The following is a 14076-nucleotide window of genomic DNA, read 5'->3' as shown; positions in this document are numbered from 1 at the left end:
TTCGCTGCTCAAGAGACCGGTCACTTTCATTTTGACCAAGTGTACACTCACTTAGCTCCTTGATTTTTACGAGTGAAAGTATTAAATAGTTTATGTAAGAACAATTTTCATGCTGAGAACGAGAATCGAACCCGGGATTTCATGATTTGTAGTCACGAATTCTGACTGTTAGACCACGAACCCTTATGTAATAGAATCGGCTTAAATTATCGTCACTTTCAATAGTATTGATAGATAAATATTTGAATCGTATGCGGAGACTAAAAGAAAGGCAGAAAACTATGAATAATGATAAATAAATCGTCTGTTGTTTGTGCAACTAGTAGAGCCTTCGTGTATCTAAGGTCGCATTGTTTTCTACGAATGCTACTAGAAGAACTACGGTATTTTACACTGTCATTTCATATTCTTTGGTAGTCTACCGCAGCTTCACAAATCTGAAACGAAGTAATTAAAAATGTTCGGTCAAATCGTAATATCCGTCTGCACGGGGCAAGGCAATTAAGTGAACGAACAAGCAGCTTATTCTATAATGTAGGTTTGTAGGTAGGGAACTTCGTGTAAAATGGCTGTTTTTTTTAGTACTTTTTAAATTTACGTAGCCATGGAAATGGAACTAAACCTCGGAGAACAAAATAAGTTATGGGTCTATTTCATCATGCACGTTATAAATAAATCGTACAAAAATTTGCGCCTTCCTCCTGGAACGTCCAGTTCGTAAAGGCTGGTTCACAATAAACCGGGAACGGAAACGACAACAAAAATGAGAACGGAAATATTGTTAAAATAAATGTATTTAAATGTGAGCATTCACAATTAACTATTGTGAATACTCACATTTAAATACATACAGTATATTTTAACATTATTTCCGTTCTCGTTATCGTTTCCGTTCCCGGTTTATTGTGAATCAGCCTTAACTCATGACACACACCAACTTTGTATGGTTTGATTTTAAACAACTTTTTGGCTCTATACACGGAAAACGTGAAGTTCAACTTGGTGGGCAATTTGCCTAATATATGAACCGTTCAGAGCAGAAGTGGTGTAAGTCAATTTTGACTTACACCACTTTTGCTCTGAACGGCTCATATAAACTAGGCTAATGATTCGGTCGTTATTATACAAATTTAAATGACATGAATATATATTTTGCCTGTAAATGTATATACGAAGAACAGAGAGATTGAGAGAGAGAGAGAAGGAAAAAAAAACAAAGAGAAAGTAGGAATTGTATTTTGTATATTATTTATTTGAGCCGTTCAGAGCAAAAGTAGTGTAACTCAAAATTGACTTACACCACTTCTGCTCTGAACGGCTCATATATTTTAGAGGAAATTTTCCAAGTGGTTGCAGATGCTCTCTAACATTCTTTCCGTCAAAATTTTCTTCCTTTCTGTGTTTATATGTATTTTCAGTCTCCCGAAATTTACGTGCTAATTTACGAATTTTTTTATGACCCGGAACCTTCATATCATGATGTCTTTCTGCAAATAACTAGGCGAGCGGAATCTGTACATATGTAATACATATATATGAACACAGGATATTCTAAAAACACCTAATCACAGTCATATTACTCGTTTGAAAAAATACTGTACTCTGAATACACACACGTTTCGTTACAATGATTGAATGACGGTATAGTGAGAACACGCTGCGCGTGTGTGAACTTCATGCACTAGGAACTAACCCGTACCGAGATACCCCATGTGCGACCCATGTTAGAGTGAGCCACCAGTAGTTTATTATTTTCACTTTTCATTATAATCATAATCGTTTGTTGTATCCACTGATCATATGTTATGGGACATGTCATATTTATAAGCTAATAATTAATTACATAATGCATATATAACAGTAAATAATAACTATAATTAAATGCAACAGAAATACAAATATGCCAAACTTGACTTACTAGTAGAAAACTACAGGTCAAGTCGATTTCGGCTATCAGGCACGTTTACAGTATGCTTTGAAGTCAGGACCTGAAATAGAGGAATTCCAAGAATTCATCAACGCTATAGAAGCAGTGGTGTAATACCAAAGTGAATAAGACCCTTTTATGACGAAGTATTATGTGGTGACATTGATTTCGAAATGTTTAAGAAACTTCTCCTTTACTCTACGTGATTTTCTAATGGTATGTGTCTGTATAGCATTTTAGGAGAAACATCTGGCCACAATTTTTTTTAATAAGTTCATCCTGATGACCATGACATAAAAATATTATACCATGCACATAAGTCCAGAAACAATTGTGTTAATTGATGATACAAAGACCACAAATGATGTAACTCTCCCAGGTTTGTAATATGAAAGAGAAACTCAAATAATATTGTTTAGATTTTACCACGAAAGCTAGTTACGCCACAGTTGGCGTTCATGTAAACTGTGCAACCTCTGGTTCAGAGTATGTGCTGCAATTCTCTATGCTGCAGTGATGGTTAGCCATATGTCGAGAATGCAGAAAGATTCAGATAATTTCTTTTTACAGCAGGATGGGGATCCACCCCATTTCCATCACGATGTTCATAACTACCTGAACACCAACTTGCCTCAATGCTATATCGGACGTGCTGAAGAAAGGGATGAATATTTTGCGAAGTGGCCTCCAAGGTTGCCGGATTTCACTCCGTGAGATTTTCTCCTATGTACAGGAACGCAACCGTAGGATTCTAAAATCGGCCACCACTCTAATAGAGGATGTGTTGGGAAGGTATGGCAAGAGTTTGATTAACGTGTGGTCATCTTCCGAGTAACAAGTGGTACCCACATCGAATCTTCATGATGTCATGTGGAAATAAACTTTGAAAAATTATTTTCACAGTGGTGTATATATTATATGAAAGCTATATCATTTGTAGTCTTTGTGTAATAAATTAAGAAAAGTGTTGCCAGACCTTACGTATGTGGTGTATTATACGAGGTCTGATCAAAAAGTTTCCAAGACATGGTCACCCCTGTGTACATTAAATTTTGCTTAAAAAGAAAACAAAAAATTGTGAGAGAAAAGCTGGAAATTTTGAGCACTGATTTTAGTCAACATTATTTGAGCTGTACAAATATTTAATATTTAGTTATTTATTTAAGCTGGTAGAGATAAGGCCATCAGGCGTGGTACATTCGGTTTAGATAATGTCGGAAATCAGTTGAAAATAACCCTCGTTCTTTGCGGCCCTCGTCTTCACGTGCGGATGAAAAAATTGAGTTGCGTGAAAAAATTCTCTCCGATCGACCATTGACAAACTGGGAGTTGCTGAAACTTTAAATGTACCGGTATCATACGAAACTTGTTAGACAATACTGACCGAGATTTGATTATTAGACGTGTTGCCGCGAAAATGATACCCCGAGTTTTGTCCAAGGACCAAAAGCTTCAGTGCATTGTAGTATGCGAAGAACTGAAAAATCTCGCTGAAACGAACAGAAGCTTTTTTAACACGCATCATAACTGGTGATGAGGGATGGGTAGTTGGATATGACCCGGAAACAAAGGCTCAATCCTCACAAATGAAATCACATCTCGCAGAATCGTAAGTCCGGTTTATTTTGGCATATATAATGTAACAGGTACTCTGTTAACATTGTCTATGAATCTTCAGCAATTTCAGGCAGTAAGGAGTTAACTTTTGATTAGAAAATTAGTCATCAAACTGTCCTGACTGGCTCAAGAAAGTGAGACAAGTAAAGTGAAATGTCTAAACAATATCTATTGTTTTCTTTGTCATTTAAAGGGTGTGGTACATTACGAATTTGTGCTTAGTGGCCAAACAGTGAACCATTACTTCTACAAATTATTGTTTATACGTTTGCGCGAGGAAGTGCAAAGAAAGCGCCCCAAGCTCTTTCAAAATGAGCGTTGGATCTTGCATCATCAAAAACCACAAGCCCATTGTGCCTTCTTAGTCCAAGACATCTCCCTATTCAAAGGTTGGCTCCAACGGTCTTATTTTTATTTTCCCGATCAAAAATGAATCTGATAGGTCGTAGGTTCGATAAAATTCCTGCCATTGAAAGGAATACGACAAGGGAACTAAACAAACTTCAGGAAAGTAGCTTCCACAGGTTCTTTCAAATATGACAGGAATGCTAGCAGACCTGTATCACATCAGGATGAGAGTACTTTGAAGGAGACACGACTAGTTATCCTGTAGCCATCTGATTCCTTTTTATATTAAAACAAATCTTGAAACCATTTGATCACACCTCGTACAAAAGAATTACTGGATCTTTATATAAAATTAACCGCAAAATGGTTATTCACTTAAAATCTACAACGATTTTTTCCTCCCTATATATTTCTTATATAAGATAATGTAATAGTTGAAGTGGTATAGGCACTGTGTTTTTGAAACTTTATCCTTAGATAAATTATTTATGTAACTATTCTTTGAAACGAAAACTTCTTCAGGAAAGATTGTTTAGACTTAGAGGTACCTAAGAAATTTATCGGGAAAAAATTTTTCTCTAAAAAATTAATGATTTATTTATTTCATTCATTCATTCATTCATTCATTCATTTATTCATTCATTCATTCACACACAAAATTGTGTCAGTTGAAGACATTTGAGATAAAACTTCTAGGACTTTACAGATATTTGCATAAATTATTTTATTATTATAACCCTATTTATTATGAAAATGCGGTAGAATTGTGCCAACCAAAAATTTTTCTAACTAATGTACCCACATAGAATCCCGGAAATCATGCTTCATTACCGTCCAAATTGGAAGAGACATTTGGGCCATTCAAAGAAGAGGTGGTCTGAAAATTCATCTGCAAGAGGCCATTGGGTCTTGTACTTGAACGCATGATGATGATTATGATTATGATGATGACGATGACGACGACGACAATGATGATGAACATTTTTTAGATAAAACTTTTAGGACTTAAAGATATCTACACGATTTGCTTTATTAGATTATTGTAACCTTAGTTGTTATGGAAAGTTAGCGAAATGAAGAGATTCTACTTCGTACTTTCTTTCAAAATTTTTACTTCTGTGCAAGTTGCAAAATTTGCAGCCAGATTTCCTGATTCACTAAAAATGATATGAAAACCAAGAAAGGTCACTAGACTGAAGTTGATCACTCTTTCTAATAAAGGATTATCTGTTAGTAACTGTATTTAGCTAGATAGTTTTTATTTCTGCACACCATTGCATGGTATTGCTCACAAGTTATTTAATAAAGCACAGATACAATGACTTAGGAGTATGAAATGATAAATTTTTACATAGGACTATGAAATGATAAACTTTTACGTATTTTACAGTGAAATCCATGAACTACAATTCTGGTCACTTTATTTGGTAATGCTCTTTTTTTCTGCAAAGTGACTTTTAGAACTATCGGAAGATAGATCCTCTACTTCTACAACACAGAAGCCGTAACAGAAAACAGTTATGCCCGTGTGCACCATTCTCGATTAAAATTTGACAATGGTTAAGTCGGCACTTGACCATCTTCAATGCCAATTTGCGGAGTATCAATCTCGATCAAAGTTTAACAAGCAAGTTGATGATGATCAAATTTGATCACGGATGTGGGACCGATTAACTTGAATTGAACATGGTCAAGTCGAGAAAACCAAAATGGCGGCACAATTTGACGTACTTGATGGAATTGAAGTTGAAATGATTTATCTTCAACACGCAAATCACTGCGGAAATAACAGAATTGGTGTTATTGTAGAAAGAGCAAGTTTGTAGATGAATAATAAAAATGTTTTTTTTTCTCAAAATAGACTAATGTTTTATATATATTTCTGCTTTGGAAGATCGGGACTTTACTTGAGGACAAAATATTATTTAGGCCTAATTGTCCAATTTTGTTAACATAGTAATAAAGTAGTTATTCTATGCCGGTAATAATATAGTAAAACTAAATGAACATTTTGTAGAATGCAAGATTATCACTTATTAGCTATAGATTTGCCGTTTGAAACTATTAGGACCTACATGGTGTTTTGGACAATTAGGCTATTTATGCTTGAATTAAGAGAAATTACACTGATACCTTCCTTTCTCTCTTACTCCAAAATTCCAACCTTGTGAACACAAAATAAATGGATAAATTTCAGAACAAAGATATTTTCCTTTCCCTCTTACTCCAAAATTGCAACCTTGTGCACACAAAATAAATTGGCACTAAAAACTTCCTTTTCGTATGCATGAAGATGCGTATTCGACATACACAGACGAATTGCTTTTTTTATTTTATTTTAAAATAATTGTTAGCGAGGTATCCGTATACTGAAATTTTCCCAAATAAATTATTGGCACATAAAAATCTGTTCTTTTTAGTAGCCTATTTCAAGATAATTGTCAGTGAGGTATCCGTATACTGAAATTTTCCCATTTATTATCAATAATATGAAATAACCACTGTACAAATTATGTGGATTTATGTAAACACGTATAACTCATGTAGAATTGTGAGGTTAAATCCAACCAGGTAGCCTGCTTTTTTCTCTTAGAGAACTTCCGTCAGTACTTTTATTCTCTAATATGGATGCAGAATTGCTGACGAGTTCTAAAAGAATTCCCACTTCGAACTGTGAGAAGTTGGGTGCTCTTTGCCTTTTTTCTTCCATGATTATTGAAACTTGTTATTTGAAAACTGTGAGGATGTTTGAAACAGTCCGACAAACAAAAACGAAGCGATAATTGACAGAGTGCGTTCGTTCGCTGTTTTATACGCGGTAACCTAGCGCTCAGATGATTCTTCTCAAGTGAGCGTACCGTCAACTGACGGTACTGAGTTGATCGAGGGAAAATGTCGGTGCGTAACTTGATCACTGTAAAAAATTAACCATGTTTCCGTGATTGCTGATAAACGGGCTAGATGATCGAGAATGGTGCACACGGCCATTGTTTTCTGTTACGGCTTCTGTGTTGTAGAAATAGAGGGTCTATCTTCAGATAGTTCTAAAAGTCACATTTATTTTATTTTATTTCGTGAAAGGTGTGGATGCCCGAAAAGTATTTTTTTTTATGTTTGCATAGTGTATTGCCATTAGTAACATGAGAAACAATGTAGTTCGTATATTAATCTAAATATTAATGGTCGTGTGCACCATTCTCGATCATCTAGCCCGGTTATCAGCAATCACGGAAACATGGTTAATTCTTGACAATGATCAAGTTACAGATGCGGTGCACCGACATTTTCCCTCGATCAATTCAGTACCGTCAGCTGACGGTACGCTCGCTTGAGAAGAATCATCTGAGCGCTAGGTTACCGCGTATAAAGGTGCGTACACACTTAGCGAACGAACAACGAACGAATGATGAAGCAAAACTTCGTTGTTCGTTCGCTGTTTGAAGCGACGTACAAATCATCAGCAAATTGTCAGAAAACATTCACATTCGCTGATTGTCCGCTATAAAGGCAGACGAAAATATAATTATAGCATGTGCAGGCCTGTTTCATAAACACTAATAATATTAAGTAATAGTAGGCTATTACAGTCATGAAAACAATTTTATTAACCGACTAAATTCTGTTTCATAAACGTTTTGCACGAGTCATAAAATACGTACAGTAGCCAGATGATTTGAGGTTAAGGCTGATAAACATAATCAAGTTGGTCTGTACTCTACAGCTATTTATATTATTCTCTCTGTTAACAGTTGTTGAATGAAATAAGTTTTGAAGTACTATCTTTAATAGCAACAACAGAGTAAATCGTAATATGTGTGAAGGTTTGGGAGACAATTTATTTCAGATAAGATTTTAAATCACTGCAACTCGAAGTTATTGTTTCTGTTATTTTGATTCAGTTGATTTACGAGTAAAAGAAACAATATGATAAATCTAAAATATTGTGAACAGATATTTATCATTCCTAATTGTTCACGTCTCTGCTGTTGTAAAGTTTGCAATTCCAAAAACAGTGTATCAGTGACAGAAGCGTGTGTGCGCGCGCGTGTGTAAAACTTGCACCTCGTTATCTAAAGAAGTACCATATGAAAATGTTAAGCAGTGAAAACTTTTGATGACAATATTGTACCAGCCTTAAGGACAGTGTTAACGACAGGGTTGGTGGACCCTGCAAAGCGTCTTGTGTAAGATATATTCAAGTTCCATTATAATTCGGAATACTGCGCAAGTACTTATTGGTGCAAGCGTAAATAAATACACATAAAAATTACTCTTTTACCGAAAAATAAATAAGTAATGCAATAACGACATAAGTACTTACGCGGTGAAGTCGTTCCTAGAAAATATCGTGTTTGAGTTTGAAGGTGTGGATGTTATAGAAGATTAATGTTATGACGAAATTAATAAAAATACTGAAATTGTCTTAATGGGTTTTTATTGCTGATTATGTTGTAAGTAGTATTTTCAAGAAGTTACCTGATTATACAAAATGCAAATATGTTCTAATTAGAGATTGTGATGTGGAATTGTAGATACAGTACCTATAAATCTCGTAAGTTAATAGGGGTGGTTTAAAGTAATCCATATATTTTGTAATAGATCTACTTGTTGATATATGTCTGCAAAAGATTTTGGCTCACCAAGATCTTCACAATGTTAATTAGTGAAGAGTATATAGATTCAGGTTGTCACAAGTATACATTGAAAAAACATTTCAATAGGTACAGAAAATATTAATATTACTGTATTTTGTGATGTAAATGTCCCATAGGCATATATTTCTGAACAATTATTATAATTTAAAAAATGACGAGAAAGGAGGGAAAAATGTTAAGTTCAATCATTCAAATAACATAAAATAATGTAAAATATACAGTAATTACTTTCTAACAGTTCTATACTGTAATTGAATTGAATTTAGGTTTCACCCTTTCCAATTGTTCCTCTTTTACAACAAGATAAGATAGTTTTCAATTTCAGCCTGGTCCATCTACATTGGCGCCTATGACAGTTTGTAAGTATTTGTAAGTATGGAGAGGGACTTTGTTAATAATTCATTTTGTCTCTGATGCTTTTTAAAATGGGGAAAAGACGTGAAAATAACTTAAGAAACAGAGTTTTTTGCGAAAAGTTCTCGAATTGAAAGGTCAACTATTTCATTATATTCGTAACTTTCTTGCATATAGTTGTAGGATATTCGTTGTCTAAAATTTCTTGGACGTCGGACAAACACTCCCTCTTCATCACTATTTGAGTCAGAATTGTCCATTTCAAATGTTTTCACGGTTTTATCTTCAAAATCTAACCCTACATTGGCATTTACTTTTTACAAATTATTAAACTATTACTTAAAATACAATCTGGAACTAACGTTAATATTATTAATAAATTTAATTATCTTTGCTGCTTTATGAAACACTTTAGTAATATTGTTATTTATTTTAGTAATAATATGAGCGTTTACAGTAATAAATAATATTATTAACTATTACTTCTATGAAACAGAACAGTAATAATATTACTTAATGTTATTACTTTTTCAGTAATGGTATTAAATTATTACTTTTATGAAATAGGCCCCAGGGGAAAGTTTCAGTACACGGATACCTCACTGACAGTAATTATCTTAAGATACTAAAAAGAGAGATTTGTCTGTGTTTGTCGTATGCGCATCATGCTTACGAAAAGACACTTTTCAGTGCCAATAATTTATTTTGTGTGCACAATGTTGGAACTTGTTATTTCTGGGCGTGAATTTGTCCAAAAGGAACGACATATGTTTATACGCGAACCAAGTTGACTCGTACACTTCATATCTTTTTGTGGACTTCTGTCTTTCCCTCCGGAATGATGCCAGTAGGGATTCAATTTTCTTTTTGACTTCTGCTCCCTACAATAAAAAAAAACATGTATCTACTGAAAATAAATAAACAAAAATAATTTTCAAATTTTGCACGTGTTTGACTTGCCTATCTTGCAGCTGAACATCTTTCCAATAGGTTCCTAAACATCATGTTTTCTTACTTTATTGTGGTAAGTAGGATGCTTGGGATTCCATGAAGTTTCCTGCTCCCTATATGCATTAATAAGATTTATAACAGCGCCTTCCGTCCACTCCAGTTTCGACATCCTGTTAGTGAAATTGAACTAAGCGCTGCGTTCTGCTACGAACTACAAGCTAGTGGCAAATCCCGTCCACAACGAATACCAACTTCCTTTGATGTACCGACAAGCGACGGATCACTTCCGAAGGCAAACCAAACGATCGGTTTGCCTTTGTTGCGACGTACACACGTACCGATTTCAATCAGCGAACGCAATCGTTTGTCGTTCGTTCGTTCGTTGTTCGTTCGCTTAGTGTGTACGCACCTTAAAACAGCGAACGAACGCACTCTGTCAATTATCGCTTCGTTTTTGTTTGTCGGATTGCTTTCAAAAATCCTCGCAATTTTCAAATAGCAATTTTCAATAATCATGGAAGAAAAAACGAAAAGAGCACCCAACTTCTCACAGTTCGAAGTGGGAATTCCTTTAGAACTCGTCAGCAATTATGCATCCATATTACCGAATAAGAGTACTGACGGAAGTTCTCTAAGAGAAAAGCAGGCTACCTGGTTGGATTTAACCTCATAATTCACATGAGTTATACGTGTTTACATAATTTCACATAATTTGTACCGTAATTTATACACTGGTTATTTCATATTAATGATAATAATTGGGAAAATTTCAGTATACGGATACTTCACTGACAATTATCTTGAAATGGGCTACTAAAAAGAGCAGATTTGTATGTGTTTGTCGAATGCTCATCATCTTGCTTATAAAAAGACACATTTCAGTGCCAATAATTTATTTGGGAAAATTTCAGTATACGGATACCTCACTGACAATTATCTTGAAATAGGCGACTAAAAACAGCAGATTTGTATATGTTTGTCGAATGCTCATCATCTTACTTACGAAAAAACACATTTCAGTGCTAATAATTTGTTTGGGAAAATTTCAGTATACGGATACCTCGCTAACAATAATTATTTTAAAATAAAATTAAAAAAAGCAATTCGTCTGTGTATGCCGAATACGCATCATCATGCGTACGAAAAGGAAGTTCTTAGTGCCAATTTATTTTGTGTGAACAAGGTTGGAATTTTGGAGTAAGAGGGAAAGGAAAGTATCCTTGTTCTCAAATTTATCCATTTATTTTGTGTTCACAAGGTTGGAATTTTGGAGTAAGAGGGAAAGGAAGGTATCCGTGTAATTTCTCTTAATTCAAGCGTAAATAGCCTAATTGTCCAAAACGTCATGTAGGTCCTAATAGTTTCAAACGGCAAATCTATAGCTAGTAAGTGATAATCTCGCATTCTACAAAATGATCATTTAGTTCTGCTATATTATTACCGGCATAGAATAACTACTTTGTTATTACTTACTTACTTACAAATGGCTTTTAAGGAACCCGAAGGTTCATTGCCGCCCTCACATAAGCCCGCCAGCGGTCCCTATCCTGTGCAAGATTAATCCAGTCTCTATCATCATACCCCACCTCCCTCAAATCCATTTTAATATTATCCTCCCATCTACGTCTCGGCCTCCCTAAAGGTCTTTTTCCCTCTGGTCTCCCAACTAACACTCTATATGCATTTCTGGATTCGCCCATACGTGCTACATGCCCTGCCCATCTCAAACGTCTCGATTTTATGTTCCTAAATGTCAGGTGAAGAATACAATGCGTGCAGTTCTGTGTTGTGTAACTTTCTCCATTCTCCTGTAACTTCATCCCGCTTAGCCCCAAATATTTTCCTTAGCACCTTATTCTCAAACACCCTGAACCTATGTTCCTCTCTCAGAGTGAGAGTCCAAGTTTCACAACCATACAGAAGAACCGGTAATATAACTGTTTTATAAATTCTAACTTTCAGATTTTTGGACAGCAGACTGGATGATAAGAGCTTCTCAACCGAATAATAACACGCATTTCCCATATTTATTCTGCGTTTAATTTCCTCCCGAGTGTCATTTATATTTGTTACTGTTGCCCCAAGATATTTGAATTTTTCCACCTCTTCGAAGGATAAATCTCCAGTTTTTATATTTCCATTTCGTACAATATTCTGGTCACGAGACATAATCATATACTTTGTCTTTTCGGGATTTACTTCCAAACCGATCGCTCTACTTGCTTCAAGTAAAATTTTCGTGTTTTCCCTAATCGTTTGTGTATTTTCTCCTAACATATTCACGTCATCCGCATAGACAAGAAGCTGATGTAACCTGTTCAATTCCAAACCCTGCAAAAATTTAGCCCGCAGTGAATTGGAAAAGCATCAGATAGAAACTGACCTATACGGACTCTGCTGTATGTTTCACTGAGACACAGTTTAATTAATCGAACTAGTTTCTTGGGAATACCAAATTCAATAAGAATATCATATAATACTTCCCTCTTAACCGAGTCATAAGCCTTTTTGAAATCTATGAATAACTGATGTACTGTACCCTTATACTCCCATTTTTTCTCCATTATCTGTCGAATACAAAAAATCTGATCAATAGTCGATCTATTACGCCGAAAACCGCACTGATGATCCCCAATAATTTCATCTACGTACGGAGTTAATCTTCTCAAAAGAATATTGGACAAAATTTTGTACGACGTCAACAAAAGTGATATTTGTTATTATGTTAACAAAATTGGACAATTAGGCCTAAATAATATTTTGTCCTCCAGTAAAGTCTCGATCTTCCAAAGCAGAAACATATATAAAACATTAGTCTATTTTGAGAAAAAAGAACATTTTTATTATTCATCTACAAACTTACTTTTTCTACAATAACACTAATTCTGTTATTTCTGCAGTGATTTGAGTGTTGAAGATACATCATTTTATCTTCAATTCCATCAAGTACGTCAAATCGTGCCGCCATTTTGGTTTTCTCGACTTGACCATGTTCAATTCAAGATAATCGGTCCCACACCCGTGATCAAATTTGATCATCATCAACTCGCTTGTTTAACTTTGATCGAGATTGATACTCCGCAAATTGGCGTTGAAGATGGTAAAGTGCCGACTTAACCATGGTCAAATTTTAATCGAGAATGGTGCACACGGGCATAAGATATTTTATTTAATCTGTCAAATCTTAAATACCGATTTTCATAAATAGCAAGTTAATACTGCAAACAGTTGCATTATCCAAAGAGCTACATAATGGTAACTTGTGTAGAATGAATTGCATACATGTGTTTAAATCCTGAAACTTAAAATTGAAAAAATTTATTATTATTATTTGGGATGACAAACATTGCCGTTTGTTTACACTGCTGAAAACGAGAATTTTAGCATCTTATTTGAATGAACAATATTTGATTTCACTTGCATATTTCTTGTAAACGTTGGTTCCAGAAAATAGCTTATATTATATTATAATCGGCAACATCATAAATAATTGAATTCATGTGAAACAATGAGCATGAACTAGTTTTATATACGTTGTTACTGTGCCAATATTAAAGAAATTATTTATGCCTGTGGGCTAATAGACTTGAGAGGTAATTGTAATGTGTGACCATTTCCATATGCAGTTAGTAATTTGTTTCTTTATAAATAGCCTCTACTTTCATTTATGACTTATTAGTTCTAGCAATCCTGTGCATAAATGTTTATAATGTATACTTCACTGGTGAAATATTGCATAATTTTTCATTTTTGAATGTTTTAATTACAAATAAGTGCAGTAATGTTTCATATTTACATTATTTTAGATGAGGAAGCACTGTTAAGCTGTGAAGTGTACTACATGGTAATGAATGGATTCGTCCAAAGTTGAATCGGGACTGGGATCAAACCCAGAATCAACGTCAGTTGTGTCGGACCTATGTTCAAGGAAACAGGTACTCTGTTCACTATTTCTCTACAAAATTTCATAAGTCCTGTTTATTTTGGCATATATAATGTAACAGGTACTCTGTTAACATTGTCTATGAATCTTCAGCAATTTCAGGCAGTAAGGAGCTAACTTTTGATTAGAAAACTAGTCATCAAACTGTCTTGATCGCAAGAGCTATCTAATATAACTAAAATCTGCACTCATATTACAAGTACAACTGGAAATGTCTTCCACCTTGTCTATTGTACATATGTCTTACAACTCTTGATTAAATTCTACTACAACTCATGTGT

At 34.6% G+C, this 14076-nt stretch overlaps 1 protein-coding gene across 7 annotated transcripts in view; it reads left to right on the top strand.

Annotated features, from left to right (window-relative positions):
• LOC138707697 (lysine-specific demethylase 4C-like) overlaps positions 1–14076 on the top strand; it is a 141321-nt gene that overhangs the window by 46502 nt on the left and 80743 nt on the right. For 6 of the 7 annotated variants that reach the window (XM_069837513.1, XM_069837512.1, XM_069837509.1 and 3 more), the window contains exon 2: positions 13659–13787. In XM_069837513.1, the coding sequence (XP_069693614.1) occupies positions 13704–13787 (84 nt within the window). In that variant the 5' untranslated portion in view covers positions 13659–13703. Of the gene's footprint in view, positions 1–2497; positions 2720–13658; positions 13788–14076 lie in introns of all 7 variants that reach the window. The other variant, XM_069837510.1, reaches the window with a different exon arrangement.

The sequence above is a fragment of the Periplaneta americana genome, chromosome 10 (assembly GCF_040183065.1).
Source record: "Periplaneta americana isolate PAMFEO1 chromosome 10, P.americana_PAMFEO1_priV1, whole genome shotgun sequence".
In the NCBI taxonomy this organism is placed as follows: Eukaryota; Metazoa; Arthropoda; class Insecta; order Blattodea; family Blattidae; genus Periplaneta; species Periplaneta americana.
This window is presented reverse-complemented; position numbering and strand designations above follow the sequence as displayed.